General features: G+C 42.3%; 1 protein-coding gene across 3 annotated transcripts in view; it reads right to left on the reverse strand.

The window, feature by feature from the left end:
* The window catches only part of LOC119647512 (protein ECT2), a 189,052-nt gene extending 173,901 nt beyond the window's left edge, over window positions 1-15,151 (reverse strand). For all 3 annotated transcript variants that reach the window (XR_005248890.1, XM_038048475.1, XM_038048474.1), the window contains exon 1: window positions 14,571-15,151. Coding sequence is in view for 2 of the 3 variants with exons in the window: in XM_038048475.1 (XP_037904403.1) it covers window positions 14,571-14,604 (34 nt within the window). In the remaining variant the exon portion in view is untranslated. The remainder of the gene's footprint in view (window positions 1-14,570) is intronic.
* Window positions 15,152-25,796: the final 10,645 nt, after the last annotated feature.

Raw genomic sequence — 25,796 nt, forward strand, 5'->3', positions numbered from 1 at the left:
CTTGGCTTTGAAATGAATGAATGAATGAATGAAAGGCCGTGGGAAGAAACGCCTCTATCATAAGTTTCTCGTCGATGCAAAACTGGCCAATCGGCAAATTTAAAATTATATCGATTTGTCAAATTCGACACTAACGCACACAGGATATCAAACATTTCTGTTGATTTAATGACAAAAGCAGTACGTTTCTTACCGATGGATCAACCGCAACAGACAAATGTCCGGAAAATTGGACCAAATTCAAACGGAACAATTTGGAGCAATTCCACCTCTCAGTGCCACTGAAGAAGAGAAAGTAATCAAACGAATGAAATTGGAGAAGCAACAAAACCTGACGATATCGAAGTGTGGCAGGTATATTGAAACTGCTGTGCCCAGCGCTCTACATACTGCTCTATGCAGATGATGTTTTCCTAGCCTCCCATAGCAAAATTGATCACCAACAACTTATATAACACAGGAAAAACGTTGGCAAGAAACAGAAAACAAGACCTTATTAAAGTCGGTTCACCCTTATTCTGTCTGTCACACGTACTTTTCTCGGCGACCCCCACACACGTGCCAAAAAATACGGTAACTGCGGTAGCAATCAGTCAATTACGGAGGATGTCCGATATATGTTAAAATAAGTCAAAGATCCCAACCACCAACCAAAAGACCCTTAAAATATGATCTAAACTCTTAACACTATTTCATATGGTCCGAGTAGAATTGTGCCTACTGAAACCCAGTCCCAGTCTTATGCTGATACTTCAATCATCCCGAATCTACACAGCGTACCGAATCCGCAAGAATGTAGAATCTATGATAATATAACTGACTCAAAGCATGAATGCATTGACGGCATCAATGCAAAACATGATGCAACTGATGGGGAACCAGACGCAGATTCTCGAAACCCTTCGCACAAAAAAATTATCTCCACTACACTCTGGCTACAAATTCTACGATACTAAGCACGCACCCTGATGGGAAGTCATGGAAGTTCAGGAATCATCTTTAAAAATGATGTAAAGCATTTCGCCATGGATCCGGTTACAACTACCGAAACTACCAAACTGAGGACAAAGCAAACTGATTGGCTCAAGTATCGGAAATATTTCTCCTCGTATTTAAAAGCAAGTCCTTGAAATCGAACTTCGAACTTGTCCAGCCTGTACATTGTTTCACCGAATTATTAACATCAGCTACCCTATATGCAACACCGAAGTCCAACGTGCAGTTTCAGATCGTCCAAATTTTCAAAAATAATAGACCAGCTTATAAGAAAGCATATAGGAAACCGGAATGTCTTCCCATTATGTGAGGAACTTTCTATGCAGGTTTTTTTTTCACAGTTAGCTACGAATTGAAAATATTCCTTCATATATGTATTTCCAAACTTTCAGATATATGCACAAATATTATGCTCATCCTAAACAAACATCATCTATCAACGCATACTAATGTGTACATGTGCATATATACGCAGATACCTACCTAACTTGACAACACGTATCTGCATATTTCCGAATTTTAATATTTTTACTGCATATATACCTACGGTTTCGATCGCAAAGTAGGGAAACAACCGAAACCGACTATAGGCGGCATTCTGCGCTATTTTTGTTTAATTCAAAACCCGGCAAGGATATGAATTATTATTTGAAGGCGTCAGGTTTCCACCTAGACTAGTTTCAGCCAATACAACTACTTTTTGTTTAGGTATGAGTGGTCCCGAGCACGCCATCTAGTGCAGAACGGAGCGGATCGAGTTCCTACTCAAATGAGTGGGGCCCGCTATTAGCAGATGGCAGGCTCAGAACCATTGGACTGCAATGAATTCAATTGAAATCACCATCAACGGCGCAACAACCGGTATCCGGTCTAGGTCTGCCTTAATAAGGAACTCCAGACATCCTGGTTTTGCGCCGAGGTCCACCAATTCGAAATCCCTAAAAGCTGTCTGGCGTCCTGATCTAAGCCATCGCTCCATCTTAGGCAGGGTCTGCCTCGTCTTCTTTTTCGACCATAGATATTGCCCTTATAGACTTTCCGGGTGGGATCATCCTCATCCATACGGATTAAGTGACCCGCCCACCGTAACCTATTCAGCCGGATTTTATCCACAAGCGGACGGTCATGGTATCGCTCATAGATTTCGTCATTGTGTAGGCTACGGAATCGTCCATCCTCATGTAGGAGGGCAAAAATTCTTCGGAGGATTCTTCTCTCGAACGCGGCCAAGAATTCGAAATTTTTCTTGCTAAGAACCCAAGTTTCCGAGGAATACATGAGGACTGGCAAGATCATAGTCTTGTACAGTAAGAGCTTTGACCTTATGGTGAGCGGAAAAGTTTTTGTAAGCTGAAATAGGCTCTGTTGGCTGACAAAAACCGTGCGCGGATTTCATTATTGTAGCTGTTATCGGTTGTGATTTTCGACCCTAGATAGGAGAAATTGTCAACGGTCTGGTCTCAAAGTTGTATTCTCCTATCTTTATTCTTCCCGTTTGACCAGTGCGGTTTGATGTTGTTGGTTGGTTCGTCTTCGGTGCTGACGTTGCCGCCATATATTTTGTCTTGCCTTCATTGATGTGCAGCCCAATATCTCACGTCGCCTGCTCGATCTGGATGAAGGCAGTTTGTACGTTTCGGGTGGTTCTTCCCATGTTGTCGATATCGTCAGCATAGGCCAATAGTTGGGTGGACTTAAAGAGGATCGTACCTCTTGCATTTACCTCAGCATCACGGATCACTTTTCACACGAAATACAAATACAAATTCTATAACTTTCTTAGTAATAGTTGGATTGCCTCCCAGAATTGTGTCTTATATTATTATTTATACTAATGCGAAATTTCGTATTTCTAGAATGAACTTAAGGGGGCTTTTCGGTTAAATCTTTAAAATATAGTTATATGCTATATGTAGATATCGTAATAGGATGTATTTTGAGGCCTTGAATAGATGCATCATTGTGGCTTTTTTTTAGATTGATCGGTTGGGTAGGTTCTACCAAAAAGACCTGTTTCACTCCTCTGCGAAATCAGAAATTTTTGAAAAGTACCAATTTCTGTCTGTCGGTCTGCCACACGCATTTGGTGGAAAAGTGTGAACTGTGAACGCTCACGCATTCAGTACATCATTCCAAGTCGAACTTAGGGGGCAGTCCCCTTATATGCAAAACGAGGGTGTACATTTTTTCACCAAACATAGTCATGTAAGGTATCTCCGTGCATATTTTTCGATTAAAGTCTTAGTTTTGACATCTGTTGGAAAGGAGGGGAGGAGATCATTACTCTCACGGACCCATTCTCAGAAACTGCCTAGCCACAAAATCTGAAAAAAATATGATGCCTAGGCTCCGAAATACCCCTCATATCGAAATCTATTATATAACTATAATTTTTAGTAATTAACTGCAAACCTCCCTAAAGTTCATCCTAGAATCACGAAATTGCAGCAATGTAGACTACAACATGAGGCATGGTCCTACCAAGTTGGTGTTAATCGCACTAGTACTAACCAAGTTACAATAGGTAAAAATTGTCGTTTCTACGCAAGAGTTTGAATATCAGCTTCCGGTTTTCCGATTTGTTTGATGTATGCTACAGATATGCCTACAAACGAAAGCCATTTACTTGTACCTTTACTCACGATGCGGTGATACTCAGCAAACATTGCATTCCTAGTGTTGCATGAAAAAGGTTGAGCAACGGTTGGCGCGTTGGAGAATCAAAGTAAAGTGCTGTCAAGTCACTTTCATATTGAAGAAACGAATATGTCCTTTCAAAGAATGCAGTCTAAAATATTGAGAACGATTGCTTCCGCACGTGGCACATGAAACTACAATATCCAATATCTCCAATATCTCTAAGTAGCTCAGCCAGGAGTTGACAAAATTCAATACCACCGCCTGACGAGAAAAAAATTCTTGTCTTCATGATTTATATATTATATTAATATATTAAAAGTGAAATAAGTAGCTGCTAACTATTCTACATTCTCGAACTTAAAAAGAGGAGTGCAACATTTTTTTCATACCTGAAACGCCGAGTTTTCTATTTCCGACTTGTCTTTAATCTACTACTGCCACTAGCCCAGTTTAGTAGCATTCACGTGTCCTCCCTTTGGTATGCGGCACGCAAGCTTTAAGATTTATCAATTTCCTCTTTGGCTTTTATCCAACATCTTCAAACAACAAAGACACAAAGATTCAACCCTAAGCTTAAATGAGGGATTTTATTTGATGATTCACTGGGATATACCCCTTTATTTGCTTTCCCCGGACCTAATCATATATTGGGACTGGTCGCATTTATCCCTTCTAAAAATAGGATCAATCGAAATAAATTTTGTAAACATTCATTACCAGATTCTCCTAAACGCCAATATTGCACTGGTTACAGAGAAAAGCATTCAATTATAACATTCTCATCATGAAACACATCAAAATTTACCGAAAAACATTCATCTGCTGAACAATTCCTACAAAAGATCAATGCGCGAATACCAACCGGACGTACCGCACGAAATGTTTATGAACAATTATTTTCACCTTCATGCGAGAGTGCATGTTGAGTAGCCGTAAGTTCAATTTTACGCTGGCAAGTGGATCTCCATCACGCGCAGCTGCCTGTAGCATCGCCGAAATAGGCAGACATTGGCCCGTCCATTTTCCGATCTTCATATTTCAAGACCGTTTCCCCAAGATAGTCCACTGCCAAACGTGGCCAACAAGACGACGGTAAGTTCCTAATAAAATAGCTCATCCACTGAGTCCTGCCAATGCGGAGATATGTAATATTATTGGAAAAGTCAACGTAATAGCTTCTGGCACTACTGTAAGACTAGACAAGGAACAAATAAATAATGTCCCTGTCCTTCTCGAAATAAGCTCACAAAAACGCGATTAATATTCTTCTTGCAATCCAGGTTCCTCTTATCGCCTCGAATCTGGAACTCCTGCTCAATGGCAACTCCGACAGCAAATCTCAAACAACCAAACCAATTTCAGATTGTGCACGTAAATCAACATTAAATAAATAGTCCATTATTTCAGCAAAATACTTCTGAGCATCAATTGCACAAGATAAAATCTTAGCTTTTGTGTAGTCGTATGGGTCAGCTAAATACATAGTCCGAGGCAAGATACAGCATTTACGATTTCGGCCAACTTGAACATACCACTTTACACATGTACTTCTAACTCTCCGTTCTATAAATAACACTCCGAACTCTTCATTATTTATATAATATGATGATGGGGCCATTTCAGCGCGAGCTGTTCCAAGTATTCTCGATGAAAGATAATTTTGTGAATTTCTATCAATATTAAAAGGCATGATCTGATAAAAATTTGTATAGGAGCCCGAATGGAACTCAACCATCCTCATTAGATACTTTTTGAAAGAAGATGTAATCGTAAAAGATACATAATCACTAATTGCAATATCATACTCAATTGGGAGCGTCTCAACTTTGCAGAAATCTCAGATAGGATCGTTCTTATAAAGAGCAACCGAAAGTGCGTTCCGGGATTTACTTTCTATTATTCAGAATGAATTCGTAGAAAGAAATGTGCGACCAGCAGCAAATGGTTTGACGCATGTTTTCCCGCCTCAATGACAGATGTAGCTACCACCACTACCTCGACTCTCCCCTTTACGTAGGAGGGTACTTCCTGCTGCTTTTCAGGGACGGACAAGATTCATCTTCTGCAAACAATTTGACCGTAGATCATTTTTCGAAAGAAGTTGTTTTCGAGCCAAAAACAAGTCATCATGGTCGTCAGCCGCAAATGTGCGTTTCAATATGTGGAAAAACAAAATAATGATGGATTCGCACGCGTTGAAACACAATTGCCAATCACCGCTTGACATGAGAAAACCAGAATATTTCAAAACAAAAACCATTGGCAATTGAGTGAGTTTTTGCGGATTTCTTAGATCTTCATTTGGCATTCAATCGAAATAATGAATAAATGAGTGGCTCCGACTTCTATGTTCAGTTCGACTTTTTCCTGTCGATAGCAGAAACACCAGGAAAGCTCAGTCATGCTTTGATATTTTTAAACGTGCAATCACTTCGTTTACTCGTTATTCTGTAGCATTTCAAATTCGCTCACCTGTAAAATGAATCATTTTTCTTAATTTTAGACCAATAATTGCTTTCAGTTGAAATATTGAAATATTGTTAGTCAATTTTTAATTCTACATATGCACAACTAACTGTTTACATGTGTTGACAGTGATAATGGCTGCAACCGTCCAAATAAGATGCACGATATTTTAGCCGTTGACCATACAAAGGAGTTGTGTGTGGTCATAATCAATCCATCACCATTTATGGAGCCTGAGGAAAAATTGTAGTTTCTTGGATCTCACTCAGATTGATTTCCTAAAGCTAAGTGCACACTCGTAGCCCAAACTGTCTGGTTCCCCAGCCCCTATTAAAGGGGGTTTTCCTATGTGATGCTTGATATTTTGTTGAAAATAAAACCTTATTAAAATCTGTTTACTGTCGGCCACTCGAATTTTTCACAGAAATCGTTGCACTTATTGTCATATATTATGGTGGAATATAGTCATGTGGGATGACAAATGGTCTCGATTAGTAATTTCCGAATCAGACTTTAGTTTTGAAGCTGGTTTCGAAATGGGGGAGTGAGGGGACCATAAAGTGGTCACTACCGGTCAGAAAAATCTGAAAAAAACATGATGCCTCTATATGCCATTTAAGCCTCTCTATACCCTCTACACCGATATCTAAAAAATTCAATAATACTACATTAATATACTTTTAAAATCTGCTGCGAACCCACCTTAAGTTGATCCCGGACCTGCACTAATATCATCATCATCAACGGCACAACAACCGGTAACCGGTCTAGGCCTGCCTTAATAAGGAACTCCAGACATCCCAGTTTTGCGTCGAAGTCCACCAATTCGATATCCCTAAAAGCTGTCTGGCGTCCTGACCTACGCCATCGTTCCATCTCAGGCAGGGTCTGCCTCGTCTTCTTTTTCTATCATAGATATTGCCCTTATAGACTCTCCGGGGTGGATCATCCTCATCCATACGGGTTAAGTGACCTGCCCACCGTAACCTATTGAGCCGGATTTTATCCACAACCTCATAGGTTTCGTCGTTATTTAGGCTACGGAATCGTCCATCCTCATGTATGGAACCAAAAACTCTTCGGAGGATTCTTCTCTCGAATGCGGCCAAGAGTTCGCAATTCTTCTTGCTAAGAACCCAAGTCTCCCAGGAATACATGAGGACTGGCGAGATCATTGTCTTGTACAGCAAGAGCTTTGACCCTATGGTGAGACATTTCGAGCGGAACAGTTTTTGTAAGCTGAAATAGGCTCTGTTGGCTGACAACAACCGTGCGCGGATTTCCTCATCGTAGCTGTTATCGGTCGTAATTTTTGACCCTAGATAGGAGAAATTATCAATGGTCTCAAAGTTGTATTCTCGTATCCTTATTCTTCCTGTTTCACCAGTGCGGTTTGATGTTGTTGGTTGGTTGGTTTTCGATGCTGACGTTGCTACCATATTCTTTGTCTTGCCTTCATTGATGTGCAGGCCAAGATCTCGCGCCACCTGCTCGATCTGGATGAAGGCAGTTTGTAGGTCTCGGGTCGTTCTTTCCATCATGTCGATATCGTCAGCATATGGCAGTAGTTGGACTTAAAGAGGATCGTACCTCTTGCATTTACCTCAGCATCACGGATCCCTTTCTCGAGGACCAGGTTAAAGAGGACGGATGATAGGGCATTCCCTTGTCGTAGACCGTTGTTCATGTCGAATGGTCTTGAGATTGATCCTGCTGCTTTTATCTGGCCTCGCACGTTGGGCAGAGTCAGCCTAGTCAATATTATCAATTTCGTCGGAATACCGAATTCTCTCATGGCCGTGTACAGTATTACCCTGGCTATGTTATCATAGGCGGCTTTAAAGTCGATGAATAGATGTTGCAACTGGTGTCCATATCCCAACAGTCTTTCCATCGCTTGCCGCAGAGAGAAAATCTGATCTGTTGCTGAGTGAAACCTGTTTGGTATGGGCCAATGATGTTCTGGGCGTATGGGGCTATCCGGCCTAGCACGATAGCGGAGAATATTTTATAGATGGTACTCAGTAACGTGATACCTCTATAATTGCTGCACCGTGATATCTCCCTTTTTATGCATGAGACAGATAATGCCTCGTTGTCAATCGTCAGGCATTGATTCGCTATCCCATACCTTGAGCACAAGTTGATGAACCACTTGGTGGTCGCCTCTATATTTAACCAATTTGGCTGTAATCCCATCGGTTCCTGGCGACTTATGATTTTTTAGCCGATGAATTGCACGGACTGTGTCTCCTATACTTGGTGGTGACAGTATTTGTCCCTCGTCTTCAGTTGGCAGGACCTCCAACTCGCCGATGTTCTGGTTGTTCAGTAACTCATTAAAGTACGCAACCCATCGCTCCAATATGCCCATTCTGTCGGAAATCAGATTTCCCTCTTTGTCTCGGCAGGATAAGCATCGAGTTGTAGAAGGTGACTTGTTGGTAAAATTTCCGCGCCTGGTGCGGTTGCTCCCTGTACTTTTCTAGTTCACAGCCTTTTGGTTCTCCCAGGCTTTATTTTTCCGTCTATTTAGTTGCATTCTTCCGTTCCGTTACTAGTTTACATTCATCGTCAAACCAGTAGTTCCGACTCCTTTTGCGACTGGGGCCAAGGATGTTTGTGGCCGTATCAATGATAACGTTCTTCAGGTGGTTGTGAAGATCATTTGTTGATGCTTCATCTCCAGGTCCTGCACTAATATGGGCTTGAATAGTTATGGTAGGCAAAATTGTCCCATTTTCGTCAAATTGATACTCCCGAAGAGATAAAATGTCAGTATCATATCGAATTGAATATCAGTTATGTTCAACGGATATACACTACGAGCTACATATAAATGGAACTATAATGTTCCCTCATACTCATACATCAAAATGTAACAAAACCTTTCATACCACGCTTCCAATTTCCGACTCGCTTTAGCTCGCTTTTTGGCAATAAAAATAAATGTAATTTTTTCAATCTTTTTATATGTTGGGGTTTTGAATTATGATACAAAATTTTTAATTGACGAATTTCATAATTATTTGTGTGTTTTTACAGTCAAATTGGACTCCTCTAGTAAAAAGCACATCTCCGTTTGTAGTAATCTGAAACCATGTATGTTTGCATCTATCTCCCAAACCACGATTATAATTTTACCTTACTAAATATTAAAACGGCGGAGTTGTATATGTTGTATATGTTGTTGTTGTGTGAAAATGTCTGATTTTGTGCCAAATAATGGTCATTTGCGGGAAGTGTTACTTTTCTTATTTCATTCAAGAAAACGGCTGAAGCGGATAGAATTAAAAATAAATCGGGAAACCGGAAGCTAGACGCTTCAGATATGAAAGGTTTTGTGTATTTCTTGTATAAAGAGATTTGAGTGTGCATTTGTCCCATTAGCATGTAGCACGTAAAATATGCATACATTATGTGAAAATATCCACTTTCAAGTGATATTGACATTCATAGTCTTGAATTTGCAGAGGAGCGACAGTTTTGACCTAGTATAACTTTGTTAGTAATAGTGCGATTTTCACCAAATTTGGCAGGATCATGCTCTATGCGGTAGCCTACATTGGTGCTTCGTGATTCTAGAGTGAACTTAAGGGGGTTTTCTTGTCAATTACTAAAAATTATAGTAATGTACTATTATTAACTTTATTTGAACAGGTATCGATATGGAGGGTATTTCGGAGCATAGGCACCATATAATGGCAGCCCCCTGATTTTTTTCAGATTTTTCGGTTGAGTAGTTTCTGAGAATGGGTTCGTTAAAAAAAATGATGATGTGTTTACACAAAACCTTAAAAATATACAGAAATGCTGCTCCAAGCGAAACAACGTTCCATGATTGGTTCCGTCAATTTAATATTTATCACTTTATCCAGGAGAAGGACAAACAACTTCTAAGATGCGAAATATGGGGAATTACTCGATAAGGATCAGTGGCAAACGCAGGAACAGCTTGCTTTGATATTAGGAAGAACACGCCAAGCCATTGCAAGCGTTGGGAATGATCCAAAAGCAAGGAACTTCGGTTCTTTATAATTTGAAAACAAGGAACGTTGACCGTCATTTTTTCAACTGTGAACAACTGCTCCAGTGGTAAAAAGGGAAGGGTTTCTTTCATCACATCGTGCCGGGTGATTAAAAAAACGATTTATTACAGCAACCCAAAGAAAAGTCATGGGGACTGCCCGGCCATCTTTCTACGTCGTCGGCTCGGCCGAATATACGCGCTGCCAAGTTTATGCTGTGTATTTGGTGGAACCAGGACGGTGTTATTTATTATGAGCTGTTGAATCTGAACGAAATCATTACTGGGAAGCGGCATCGATTTCCATTAAAGCGACTGAGTCGAGTACTGCGCGGAAACAATACGAGCAGAGACACGAAAAAGTGATTCCACTGCATGACAACGCTCGACTGTTCGATAGCGAAGTCGGCCCGTCTTGATCGAATGCATTAATTGTTTCAATCATAAGTTTGATCCAAATACAGTTGAGAGGCCCTCAAAGCGGCATTTGGCGTATGAACTTGTTTTAGTCTGTCTTTTAGTCTTTTCAGACTTCAAGGTTAACCTTAGTAGGTGAGATGATATCACAGCTACCTCTCTTGTCCCACTCGAAACACGTCTCAATGTTCGACGGTTTCCTCACCATGTAATCCAGGAAATCTTTAACTTTTTCAATAATGGTATTAAGAAGTAAAGCTGTCTACAGAACTTTCTATTATTCGATTTTTTAAATTTTATTAGAGATTTAAGGAAATTACCAACACTGAAGGAAATGTGTCTTATCAGATGGGTGCAGGAATTCTGACATTATCTACGCAGTTATAAATCTGTGTACATACATATTTAAGATACTCTTAAAAAAGTATTACTCAGTTTAAGCAGCGTTCACCATCAACATACACTTCGCGATTGAACCAGCAACGAAGGTAACGACAGTATGTGTCTTCACGAAGATCGGTTCAATTTCATCATCTGAACGAAAACACAAAACACCTAAGAAAAACTTAATACGAAAATTGTAAATATCCATCCAGGTAGCAAACCCTCCCCTCCTAATTCTATCCAGCCAGCGACCCTAAAAAAGCGAAGATTCCGGTAATTATTGTTAGATATGATTTAAATGTTTTATCATTTCCGAGAACAATTGAAGAGAAAGTTCTTAAAGTGTCATTAAAAAATATAAAGGCGGATAAAACCTTTATATTCGCTGAATTCATTGAAAATCAAACTTCTCTTATCAGAGAGCAGGAATTAAATACTTCAACAATGGTTCACTTCATCAACCTCACTCAGCCTCTATTTATCAGACGTCTCCACAATATAACGAATCCTAAGGATATTCCTCTTTTATTTAACACAGACCACCGTCAATTAAAGTATATCCTTCACAAGAAAATCACTCTTGATGATGACCAGTGTTTTCTGCCAGAACTTCTGGCACATTGCTCAGAACAGGTACGTTAAGGGTACAAAAAGCCATCTCTGGGGGAATGTCCAAAACTAAAAGCAGAAACACAACACTGCTGCAACTGCGTCAAACGGTACATCCTGTCAGTTATCCGGGTGTTCGGCCAGTTGACACGAGGCAAACAAACAGTAACACAGATATCATAAAGTTCGGCAAACGCCAAAGCAGCTAGAGGATGTCTTACCGAAAATTCCTGCCCGTCCTATTTCTACTTTGTTCCAAAATTCTACCGAAATTTTGTTGAAGCTCTCGCTTCAGATCCAAAGCGTCAGGTTGCAACTCATTAAGGAGTTAAATTTAAAATTGAACTGAACATCGAAATCGATGAGTTTCTCACAACTAACATCGCTTAACGGAAACCTAAATGGTATGAAGTCAGCTTCATAATTTCCTCATCGAAAATCTTCCTAGTTTTTAATAACTGCATAAACAAAGCACAACCGCGTTGTCCACCTGGAAAACATCCAAAATAATTGCCATTAGGAAAAAAGGCACTTCTCACGAACCAGAGAGCTTTAGTCCTATTTCCCTTGTATCAAACTAGGAATTTTGAGAAACCATGATCCAGCATTCTGACCACAAAAAGATTATCCATAATCACCGCTACCTCCATAACATCGTGAACATCCGATTTAACGTTAACAATTCACTAATGGTAGCATGTATATTAAACTTAGAAATGGCGTTCGAGTCTGCAAGGGTAAAGGATATTGACGAATTTCCTAAACCAATGATTCGATTTGTGATAAATTTCTTTAAAGATAATTACGTCTTTGTGACAGGTACTTTGCCTCTACCTATCTAGATCTATCCACAAAGGAGCTAGCAGCTCAAAAACAGATCAAAATCGTTCAAATGCTAAATGTAATCCTCAGCTTGGCCTTTCTATCAATAAGGCGAGGGATGCAATGAGTAGCATCTACAATCTTCTTCGAAAAAATAGGTCTTGGCACCAAAACCAAACTAATTCTCTAAGAATCCCTCTCACGATCAACTGGTGCTCAGAGGTGGCGGTGAGGAAGACAGGACGGCAACCCTGTCGGCCAAACCAAAACCAAGTGGCTGAGGAGAACCTCCACGGTTTGCCGGCCGTGATGCAGTAGGAGAATGCTCCAAAGGCCTAACTCATCTGAAGTGGCAAATTGGTCACGAAACCTTACCAGGGGTATACTGGTACCATGGGAACCGGGATAGCCCCTGGACTCTCATACTTCTGGTGAACTCGGTTATTTGCGGTAGGCCCCCTAGTGGGAGTTTCATAGAGGTTGTGGTTATGCTCAAGCGAAAAAAGACCTTCGGGCCGCGGCGTGGTGTTGCGTTTCAACACGGGGGCCGTACTCCTTAGTTCGGTAGAGATTTAGGTATGTCTTGCATCCACCAGTATGAATGCTAAGCCATGCACTTGGTATAGACTGGTACCGTTGTTGCTTGTCTCAGCGTGGCTCTGATTGTGGTCACAAAATCAATCCGTGCCTTAAGAAGACCGTAGTATTAAGTCTCCACGACAGATACCTACGTTAAACACTCAAGGGTTTAACATACGATCAACTATATTTTGCAAAGTCCTCAGCGTGCATGGCATTGGATCATTTGGTCTTAGTCTTACGACATCGCACTAACATGCCTAGTAATCGGAAGAGAGAAATTTGGACGAACTGACGAAGTACACGAACTTGCTAATGTTGAATCTCTTGCAGAAGTCGTTCCTTATTCGAAAGAACGGAAAGCCATGCAAACCCCAATAGTAGACGACCATATCAGCAAAGTGAAACATTGACATTGACCACAATAGTGAGCCCTGACATGAAATCTTCAATCTTTCCTCTCTTCAATACTCTTTGTCTGGTAGGAATACGCAGAGGTTAAAATTCAGTCAGTGTAGGGGCTTATTGTAAAAAGTAAGGATACGACTTGAATAAGTTAGGATTGAATATTTATGTACTTGGTTAAGTTACAATTAAGCGCTTGTAGTGCCGGCGCAATATTTGTAAGTGACAAGTTGCTTAAAAATCATGATCGATATATAAATAATTATACAAACGTGAGATAACGAGTAGTTCAAACAATTGTATGTTAGTAGCCACCCATTGAAATAAAATAAGGTATAAGCTAGTATACGAACATCTATCTAAATAAAGTCAAATTGAATCATAGAATTATTTAACAAAGTGAGCTACGCTAAAACTAAATATACTGAAATATTCTCACTGAGTGTGTTTCGCTCTTAATTTAATGCGAAATACATGCAATTAGGATCGAGAAATCCACTGCCTCGACAACTCTGACCCACTGGTCTAAGCGCAACCTGCGCATCGTACCGCGCTCAATCCGTAGCGGATCATCTGACTCATCCCAAGAAGTAAATTGTTGGGATTATCGGAGGAACACCCCTCGCGAAAGAAACACAAAAAGTAATCCGGCAGGTACAGAACAGTGAAACAAAACAACTTCGAAGAAGGTCGCCGTGCCATTCAAACGCGGGGCTATAATTTGTAAATAGAGAAGAGAAGTGCGGGTGAATCCCGCCCGCTTCGACCGACAACTTGGCCGTCTTCGTTTTTACCTTCCTTTCGAAGCCTTGTTCTTCAGGCGCAAAATTCAAAATCCCAAACCGCCAGAAGGTCAGCATGTGGATGATCGCTTTCAACTTACATTCAACCCAGGCGAAAAGGCTTTTCAACCGACACCCATACACATTCATTTTTCCCACCGAGCGAACGTCATTTCTGACATTTGAATTTGTTGGCCGTTGGGTTCTTGTTTGCTTTGAATTTCTCACATTCAAAAGTGGCAGGAATTCCAGATCTCCGCCTTCCCAACAAGTTCACGGCGCACAAGGAATGGCGAGGGTGAATGGAAGTCAGTTTCGCCAACTCCAAGGCAATCTACCGCTGGCAACGTCACAAAGTGCCAAAAATAGCCCGTCGCGATTCGGAGGTAGAACTCATTTTTCTTGAGTGCCCGAGGCGCTGTGCGGGCCAGTGCGCAACTCACCTTCTGACTTAGACTGCTCCTCGATCGTATCCATCCTGCTGGCTCACGGCGGCGTAATCCACAAGTTTCAAATGTAAACAAGGCGAGGCCTTTCACGCCGGACGGTTTCTCTGCTCCTCCGCACTCAACACAACACACTTTCACACCCAAACACAAATTCCCTGCACAACCGCGGAGAAATCACGCCGGCACGATCGCGATTTTCAGACCAGAACTGCAGGGGCAGCTCCGCTCGCCCAACCACTAGACCGAATTTCCTGAGGAAGCGTCACACGGCAAGTTCCGAAGCGATTCCTGCGGATGGCGAGTGCAAGCATTTTCCGCTCCTCCGCGCCGTGTTCCCTACGCCGTTCGTCACTCACTTTCCACCTGCCGTACTCCGCCGGTGCACAAAAACGCGATTCCACAAAAACTTCGCAACCAAACTTCCCAACACGACAGAGGCCTCCAAATTCTCACGTTTCCTTCGAAAATGTAGCGAAATGGCAGCCGAGCGACACCCAACAGTTCCTCTACGCGCGATCACGACTCATTTGAACGCCGCGAAATTGCAATCCGCCAACGAACGTGCGAAGAGTCGACATCCCCATCGATGGCAGTTGAAAGCAGCTGAAATAAAAGGCCGGTTCGGCGGAAGAGGGAAAGAGAGGGCTAGTTTGCACAACGATCAAATGCTATCCGACGTCCAATTGGTTCCAATATTAGGTAAGTCCGGGCTCCGAATTGCTTAGAAAGTTGATAATAGTTAATACTCGCATTCTCCGCAATATAAGAATAAATAGGAATTAATTATACAAAAGCCAAAAATAATGCGATTCGCTGGTAAAAAGCTTGGAAAAGACAAATGATAACGTTAGGCCTTGAGAAACTATTTACCCGGAGGCTTGTTTATAGCAAATATAATAATATAAGAGCTTAGCGCCTCAGTTATGGAAGATTTTACCCTTTTCTTGTGTGAGCACGCCTGCTCCATTTGTACGTATGAATTTCGCGAAAACTTTACTCTGCAAAGTGCCACCCTTTGCAGTTGCGTTGATATATAGTTTCATGACTAAAGTTGAGTAAGCATAAAAAAGTTCATCATCAACATAGATACAAACAAGTCGGAATACCGGAAGCTCGCGCTTCGGGTATAAAGGTTTTGTGTTCATCTTATGTAAGAGACGCACATTTTTCTGTCCGTATATAGCTACAAATCCAACATAATCCTTCATATTTTTCCAAACTACGAGACATACGTACATATTAGAGCCATAGATATCACGCTCACCCTAAACAAACAAACTGCCTATTACCTACTGTACACATATATGCACGTATCTAAATTTGTCGTACCCATATTTCCGATTTACGTCTTATATCTAACTGAATTAGGCACTACCCGCAAAGTTCATTAGCACGCATATATTATATACCTACATACACACATGTCTGGTTGACAAATAACTAAAAAACTAAAACAAAATAATTGTCTGCCACCCAATTCGTAAGAACTCATTTCATTGTGATATTGACGAATTGATATGTGATGATGACGTCATGCGGGTTGTAGAGTGAACGAAATTCACAAAAAATTGTAAAGTTTCACCCCCTATAACTTTGTTAATAATAGTTGGATTTTCTTCAAACTCGACCAAATTGTGCATTATGTTCTTCATTATACGCATGCCAAATCTTGTACTTCTGGGATGAACATAAGGGGAGTGCCGGGTAAATTTCTAAAATGTGGAAATATACTATTATTAACTTTATTTGTGCAGATATCGGAACCGGATATATTTTGAGGCCTAGATTTCGTAGAGATGCACCACTGAGATTTTTTTCATATTTTTCGGTTGGATAGGTTCTGAGAACGAGACCTGTTACACTTTTTGGGGGTCATATTTTGAGCCCTCACTCCTCCATGTTTCACGCAATATCAAATATGGAACCAGTTTCGAAAAGTACTAATTGAGACCTTTCATTTGATGCCCTACATGGCTACATTCTGTGAAAAAAAAATTTGCACCCTCCATTCACATGTACGGGGAGCCCCCCCTTAAACTTAACATAAGATGGCGCCACTTACTGCATGTAAAGGGATCACCAGATTACATACTCTCACCAATTTTCGTGACAATCGGTCTAGCCGTTTCGGAATAAATCGGGTGTGACAGACAGACAGACAGACAGACAGACAGACAGACAGACAGACAGACAGACAGACGGACAGACAGACACCGTCTCGATTCTAATAAGGTTTTGTTTCACACAAAACCTTAAAAATGAGAAACCGGAAGCTCGGCACCTCAATATGAAAGGTTTTATGTATTTCTAATATAAGAATAGTCAAGTGCATATTGGGTTTGCATGTGTGTTGCGGAAAGGATAACACCTGTTAGTACTCAGACCGTACTGGTGCAATGTACTCGACTCAGCCGTCTAACATAACATCCCAATTTCGTTTATGTATCACAGAATTTCCGTTGGTGGATGTGATCCTCCCTGCTGCAACTGAAGTACATCAGTCAAACAATCTGATGTCTGATGCCTCCATAGGTGGGGCACCCATTAGGAAATGTGCCGTGGATTCCGCTTCCTGGCTGCATATGTACAGCTAGGGAATTATGGCCAGGCACCCCTTTTCCTTCCTTCACACATTAACAACAATATGGCATGCTGGAAAACTTTAACAAAGTCGTCATTGACGCATGTGAGGCCAGCTGACCGGCTAAGACAGTTAAGTCATCGAAGGATGTATCTGATGGAATATTAAACTAGCCAAAATGAGAACAGAGGTACGAAAACTTCTCAATCGGGAAAAACAAACCAGAAGCTGGCCTAGGTGTAAAAGTGCACTAACTGTATTTAGCATCGCGATCAGGGAAGCAAAACGGGAAAGTTTAGGAAGTTCTGCGAATTGATCAAACAAACCAGAGAAGCAACCAGACTATAGAAAGCTAAAGACGCATTCCGGAAGGCGACAACATTTTTCCTGACCCCCAGCAACGACCAAAAGCGGAAGAAAGGAAAACAGGAAGCAGTGGGCAGTGAGAACTTTTAAATCACTGAAATCACCCGGAGTAGAAGCTATCTTCCCAGCACTACTCCAGAGGGGTCTAGAAATCATCTTAGAATCCCTTCTAAGGGTGTTAAGCACTGGGATATATACCAAGGGCATGGGACGGACAAAACTAGTCTTTATTCCGAAAGCGGGCAGAAGGGATCCTTTTCACCTTAAATCTTTCAGACCCATTTGCTTGATATCCTTCGTACTTAAAAAAGTAGAGGAGGTCATAGCCAACTATATTAAAGTTACCGCTCTAATGTGTAATCCCCTATTTCAGTGTCAACACGCTTATTGGACAGGAGAGTGAACTGAAACTTCTTTCTTTCAGCTAACAGATGTATTACGGGATGCCATAGAAACAAAGAAAATAGCACAATGTGCGTTTTTGGATATCGAAGGAGCATTCGATAACAACGCAAACAGAGATATAAGATGCCCTGATCTGCCACTGCCTTGCAGGAAAACACTGTGGCTTTCTGGATGGGCAGAATGTTAGAGAGTAGGCAAATTGAAGTACCGACAGGTACAAACTCTATTATCATCAATAATACTCAAGAGTATGGTAGTGAATGGACTCCTGCACGAGCAAGTCCAGGGTTACGCACAACATTGTTTCAATTTGTAGGCGCAAGTATGAGAATAGCCTATCTGATAGAATCCAAACTGGTTTAAGGGTTCCTAGTGCGTGGTGCAGGAAGGCGGGGCTGCGTATTAATTCAGTGAAAACCACCATAGTACAATTCACTAGGAAGCGTAAGCTTGATCACCTGAGAGGCATAAGCTTACATCGCATGAAGATGAAACGAAAAACCGAAGTCAAGTAAACCAAAAATTACTCTGGAAGACGCATATCGGAAGCACTTGTTGGAAGGCTATGAGGGTTCTGATGACTTGCAGGTGCATAGCAGGAAAAATACTACTGTATAGGTCTTTTATAAAGACATTTGGTGTGAATTTGTTCCATTAGTACGTAACACGTAGTATACGCATATATTATGTAGGTATATCCACTTTCGGGTGATATTGACACTTAAAATCTTAAATATCCAAAGAAGAGACAACTTTGACCTATTATCACTTTGTTAGTAATGGCGCGATTTCTACCAAACTGGTATGATCAAGCTCTATATTATTGCCTACATTGCTGCATTTTGTGGTGATAGGATGGATTTAAGGGGGATTCTGCAGCCAATTACTGAAAATTATAGTAATTTACTATTATTAACTTTATTTAAAGCGATATTGGGAGCCTTGCCACCATGTAGTGGCAGCCTCTCGATTTTTTTCAGATTTTTTGGTTTGACAGTTTCTGAGAATGGCCCCATTAAATAAATGACCACTTTCAACCCCTCGCACTCCCCATCCTTTCCAAAAATAAGACCAGCTTCGGAAAGTACTATGGGGACCCCCCCTTAAGTTCGACGTAAAAGGATGTAACTCACTGTATGCGCCAGCGTTCACAGTTCCCACCTTTCCACCAAGTTTGGTGTCAATCGCTGCTACAGTCTCCGAGAAAAATGCGTGTGACCGTCAGACAAACAGTAAACCGATTTAATAAGTTTTGTTTTACACAAAACCTTAAAAAGTGCATGAAAATAAGCCTTCTAATATGGTTTCCCTTTTAACCGCTCGTCAATCACCCAGGTTACATATAAATTTCAGCCTGAAAGAGCGTTGCATATTGTCCCAAAGAATGAGGCACTTTTTTCTCGTTTTTAATTGAAAGGTAGCTCCTGTTCCAGAACCTTGTTCTGTTTTTGAGCCATCGGTATAGAAGACCTCAGTATATGCTGCCCTTCTGGTTCGTCTAGTTGTCTCTAAGTCAAGATAACTTCATATGTTCTATCAAACAGATGTAACGCCAAAATCGCCGCTGACTGAATAGTCTGCTGCATCCAGAGTGAGTTTCACCAGGGCTGCCAGCTTATCCCCACCTTCCTTCGAAGGTTTGGCTTTCTTGCGCGTGATTTCTCTGGATACGAAGTCGAAATCGGATAGCTTCTCGAATCTAACATTGCATTGGCTACTCCCCGAGTAGATACCTTGAGCATTTGCATTACAAGAATTTAAAGACCACTTGATTCTGCAAACAGTACCAAATCCCTTAGTTCTTGCGTCGGCGGAGGACATAAAGAATCGTAGGGTGAGTAATCAAAGACATAAAGAATTGAAGGGTGAGTAATCAAAGGCAACTATCGCGTTTTTCTTTTTGCCATTATTTTGGTATTAGTTGATGACCGCAACTGATGACTGTGGACTTAGGATGCCTCACTTATCCTAAACAATTAATTTAGCTTTAGCCAGCTCAGGCTCAAACTATTGGAGGATATAATTCGCCCCCCTTGGCGTGTTTTTCCAAATATCTAAAGGAGTGTTTTCCATTTGATGCCACTCACGGTCACGCTGCTCCCAGGACATAGGTGAGGCAGCGTCTGACGAGTTGCCTCTACCCTGGACGAAACCGTTTCTCCTATAATAAGGACACAAGTTCTTAGCCTTGGGGATCTTTCATCGTTAAAGATTCCGTAACTGATCCAATACTTTAGATTTAAATCGAACCCATTATTCCCCAACCGGAAAAATGGAGGAGCAGTTTTCCAACTTTGTCAATAGAAAGGAAGAGTTTTTGACATGCTGTAGATTAATTTGACTAGCCTTCATGCTTTTCGACATAAACATTGTCTTATATGATTAATTTCTTCGATAATAGACGGTTCCTTGGAAAAAGTAGAGCGCCACATAGTGATATCCCTGAGCACCCTCAGACTCTTCTGGTCCAATTCGAATAATAATAGTCGTTGGCGCAGCAATCCATATTGGATCAGGGCCTTGAAGTGTGTTAGAATACTTCATTCAAGACCGTAACGGTACACAACAGGATTACAGTATCCTATCGGCGGCAATGGGGTCGGCATTGCACTCGTCCGAGATTATTACCCTGATTTGACTCAGGTACTCATTCACAGCTGAGTCGACTGGTACCCGACGTCAAATCACGAAGCAAATCCCATTGCCACCAGTGAGATTTGAACCGCGATCTTTCGTACGACAACCTTGCGGTCTAACCACTCAGCTATCCAGACAATTCGAATACCAAGCTGAAACCTCTCACCTTTGAGGATTTATCCTTCCCTGCATTCATGAACACATATTTTGGGTTGCAGTGAATTTACACAAAAGCTTTGACCTGTTATAACTTTGTAGGTCATAGCAGGATTTAACCCAAACTTGGCAGCATTATGCGTTCTATAATCGCATATATTACTGCTTTATGATTCTAGGATGTACTTAAGGGACGAGCCGGTCGGGGATCTCCAGTTAATTTCTACAAAACATTGAAATACTAACTTTATTTGAGCAGATATCGTTATGGAGAGATACCGTATAGAGACAACTTCGTGATTTTTTTTTTCAGTTTGTCCGGTTGGTACTTTCTGGTAATGAACCCGTGAAATAAGTGATCACTTTCTAGCCCCGCACTACTCTCAAGCACAACCGAGGCTAAAACTATCCCCGGATTCGTACTAATCGATACGTTTCATTTGATATCCCATATACCTGCATTTGGTAAAATTCCGCTTTGTTACTTATATAGCATGCTGGTTCCAAGCGCAGGTAAAAGAGGAGGGTTTGAGCAACATGCTTCGTACTATCCTCAGTAAAACAAAACTTAAATGCTAAGATCAGAGCTCTTTTGGAGTTATTTCACTATGCAAAAATCCTTCACCTACGGGAGAGGTGAGGAGAAAGGGAGTTGTAAGGCCCTCCGCCGGTCGAGCTCAATCTTCTCCGCCACTCCGTTGCAAATCAGGAGATCGTGGCTTTTCAATATTGGCTGAAAACCTCCATACCCACTTAGAAGTTGGGTAAGGAAATAATCAATCTCACCATGTGTTCGGTCCAGCCACAAATCTAAATTGTTCGTGAGCTGCGCGCCCCATTTCCCTCTTGGTTCATTTTGCCAGAAAGTTAATAGCAGATAAGTGTGTGTTGATGTTCCTCGCGGACAACCACACCTTCTAAGTCTTTGCCCTTGCGACTATAGATAGCTTTACACTCCTTAGCAAGAAGGGCAACGGAGATCACTACCACGATCACCATCACGGCCGGTTCTTAGACAGTGCGATAAGCAGACGCCACTCACAAAGCTTCCCATCTCTGCACTTGACCAATGCGCTGCCGATGCACCTCCTTGTCATGGGCATTAGCCCATTCCTCCACATCGTAGAGCAGATCGGCTATTTTGCTCCCATAAGCAGACGTCCCATGGTAGATACAGGACCCCCAACACTCGCCATTTGCCGAGTCAAGGCCGCGACTTCAGCTGCAGCCCTGCCCGCTGCTGCTTTGATTTGCTCGGAGTTCATCATTGAGTCGAGTATTAACCCACTGGTTTTGACTCTATTGTCAACCCGTCGGTCAATATGGGACGCACGGTCGGGATCCTCTTTCTGGTCAAGATGACTTCGGTTTTTCCAGCGTAAGACTGACACCATGAGCAGCCATCCATCCCCTTACTTGTCGCGACAATATAATATGTCTGGTTTGTGAATGTTCAACCACAAGTGCGGCAACGTCGTCTACATAGCCGACCAGACGTGACTCTTCTAGCGTATTGAGTCTCAGCAGACTATCATAAAAACGTTCCAGAGGTCAGGCCCTAGGATAGATCCCTGTGCTACTCCCGACGTGATTTCCATCTTCCCCTGGCCCTCTAGCATCTCATAGATCAGAGAGCGGTCTTTCAGATAATCCCTGCATATCCGCAAGTGATAGCTTGGAACGTGGCATGAGTTTTCTAATGCGCCTAGTATATCTGTTCATCATACAGAATTGAAGCGTTTCTACGAGCTTTATGAGGAATTCTATCCGTCAAGATCGGCGGCTGTGTGCCTCAGCCTGAATCTCCCTGTTCTTAACCCCAACCACCTTGGGGGTCCCCGGCAGCGCAGATCGCTTCAGCAAGTTTACTCCTGATGAGCTTTTCGAGCACTTTCCCGGCTGTGTCAAACATACACAGCGGTCGGTGCGGAGACGGCTAATTAGAGCGAATCTCGCCACCTTCCAGGGGCAAGGAAAAATACCCTCCTTGCCAAACGGTGATACTACTTTCATAATCTCTGCCGTCCACCAGCCATAGAAGGCTTGTCACGGTTGGGGCCCCTTCGAGGCATGGAAGCCTCACTCGGTATCGTTATCAGGTTCATCACTGGATTTACTATGAAGTGCCTTCCAGCGCGACTCCGCTTGTTCCACGTAGAAGGAGGAGCGCCGGGTTGGTGCACGCCGGCAAGTTGCATTTCGAACATGATGTACTGATGATCAGCTGCTGAGAACTCTTCTTGGACTCGCCGCCACCCGTCCATCAATGGTACCAGAGAATCCGACGCAAAGGTTATATCAGGGATGCTTCTTTCGCAGCCTGGGCGCCAGGACGTTGGCGTGGATCTGCTGATTAAAACTATGAGCCCGGTTCTCGACGCCATTTTCAAGATCTGTTTTCCCCTGGAGCCTGGTTGAGGCATGCACCATTCAATGGCCCTAGCATGGGAAGTATGCAATGCTACCCATCCAATTTTAATTTCTCCTCTGCTAAGGAGTTTCCTCGCATATTACTCGGGGGCTTCCACCACAGCGAGATTTTGGCCTCGAGCATTCGCAGAAGTGAGACCTATCCGGACATTGGTCGCCTCCGGACGTTCACGCTGCAAGATCTCCTCCACTTTGACCTTTTCTGTCAGGCATTCCATTTCTGCCAGAACCAGTCCATTCTCCTTTATAGTTGGCCAACATTCAGAACTATAGAGGGCAACAAGCCGGGCGGCCGGAAGGCATTGTAAGAACTGGATTCAGTCCTCCCAGTAACTCTTCCAATGCTCTGTGCCCCCCACATCTATTGTTTCCCCATAGACCTAATCGAATTAGTCTATGAGCTGCTCTCATTGCAGTGCTTTGAATAAATATATCCAGGGGCTGGACATTGAGTAATGCATTAAGAGCTGCGCCGGATGTCGTGCTCATGGCACCAGTGATACCCAGACGCACAGTTTTTTGCAGTGCGGCTAGTTTACGGTGAAAACCTTTTTGTCTCAACTTAACCCACCACACTACGGGTGCATATACGAACCTAATGATGGCAACGTATATCCACATTACCACATGAAGCCTGAGTCCCCATGTCGAGGCAAGGTCCGTCTGCACAGTCCATAAGCAGTGAGAACTCGTTTCATCTTTACCCTTACATGTTTGTTCCAAAGAAGTTTTTTATCTAGAGTGACTCCCAGATATTTCACGTCTTCGGAGAGTTGATGGGTAGTACCTCTCATCTCAGGGAGGCAAAGTCCATCCAGTTTTCTCCTTTTTGTGAATAACACCATTGTGGTTTTATTTGGATTAACTGAAAGACCATGTCTGAGCCACTAACTGTCTATCAAATCAACGGCACGCTGTAGATTTCTACACACCGTTCCAAGATCCCAATCAACAGCAAGCGCAGCCACGTCATCAGTATAAGCTTGAACGTGTATTGGCAAATTTTGCAGTTCGCATAGTAATGAGTCGACCCACAGAAGTGGCGAAAGCACACCTCCTTAGGGGCAGCCCTTCGTTGCTTCTGCAGTCAAATAGCGATCGACACCCACCCAGCGTACAGCAATCTCTGCGTTAGCATATCATGGATCCACTTAATTAAAACATCATCAACCCCACGTTCTTTGGCGGCATCACAAAGTTTTTGAAAAGGCGCACAGTCAAAAGCCCCTTCAATGTCCGTGCGTACTCTTGAATGGTTGCATCCTCTATCTTTGTGACCAAAGAATGAAGCGCAGACTCGCAGAACTTTCCATGCTGGTGAACATGTTGGTTTTCACTAAGTGGGTGCGACCTAAGTGTGTTTCTACGAATGTGACGCTCCACCAGTCTCTCCAAACCTTTCAGCAAGAATGAAGTCAAGCTGATCTGTCTGAAGTTCTTTGGATTAGAATAGTCATCTTTCCCAGGTTTCGGTATGAAGACTACCTTAACCTTTTGCCAAGAGGAAAGCACGCAACCCAGAGGATGACATCCTCGAAAAATATTGCTTAGAGGTCGCTCTAAGTGCTCCATACCCTCCGTTAGCATTGCTGAATAGATGCCAGGTGCTTTGAAATGTTCAAAGGACAGTATGGCAGCTCTCACCTTTTCATGGATAACAACCGCTTTCGCAGTGTTCCTTGCAGCATTTGCGTGTTGAAGGGGTTACAAAAACCCCTGTCACTCCTCTCACCCGTTCTCTCGGGTGGTGTACTTCCAGGAGGGTCTGTACTGAATCCAGTCTGGAGCTCGTGAAAGTACCGTCGAGTTTTCTAAGAGAGTCGAACTTGGCCGACTCATTCCTTTTGAGGACTCTGCCTAACCTTGAAGTCTCTCTTTCGCCTTCCAGTTCCTCACAGTACGTTCTAAAGGAGTCTCGTTTCGAACACCTAAAGAGCGTCTTATATTCACGCTATGAGTTCCTGAAATTTAACCAGTCTTCGTTCTTATTACTTTTGCAAGCACGGTTCAAAAGTCGCCTGGTTGATTTCCAGAGTTTTTGCAGTTTCCGGCTCTATTAAGGAACCGTTTTACCGGTTTGGCCTCGGGAAATAGGACAAGCCTCTTGATAGCACTCTAAAAGTGTGCATTTTAGAGTTTTCAATTCATCTTCCAGCGCCAAAGGAATCCTTAGTCGCCTAGGGAACTGTACTTTATTGATAAGAAGTTCATTGAAATTTTTCCAATTCGTTTTCATAGGGTTCCGTCTTTGTACTGCAAACTGTTCGTCCGTAATAGATTGAATTCTAGATATCGGTGATCCGACAGTAAGACCTCGTCTAGCACTCGCCAGTGTGTAATCAACTCTAACAACTTTGAAGTGCAGAATGTTAGATCAATTACTTCACTTCTTCTTGGCCCGACGAACGTAGGGGCGCACCCCACGTTCGCGGTCATCAGACCAGCTGAAGTGATAAAATCAAACAGATTCTCTCCTCTAGGATTGCATTTGCTACTGCCCTAACAAATATGCTGAGCGTTCGCATCATAACCTATTAAACGTTCAAAGCTACTTGATTCTGCATACACTAACAGATCCGTTAGTTCTTGCGTTGGCGGAGGCCAGGGATAGGGATAGTAGGCAGAGGCAACTATAACGTTTCTCC

The sequence above is a fragment of the Hermetia illucens genome, chromosome 2 (assembly GCF_905115235.1).
Source record: "Hermetia illucens chromosome 2, iHerIll2.2.curated.20191125, whole genome shotgun sequence".
NCBI classification, from domain to species: Eukaryota; Metazoa; Arthropoda; class Insecta; order Diptera; family Stratiomyidae; genus Hermetia; species Hermetia illucens.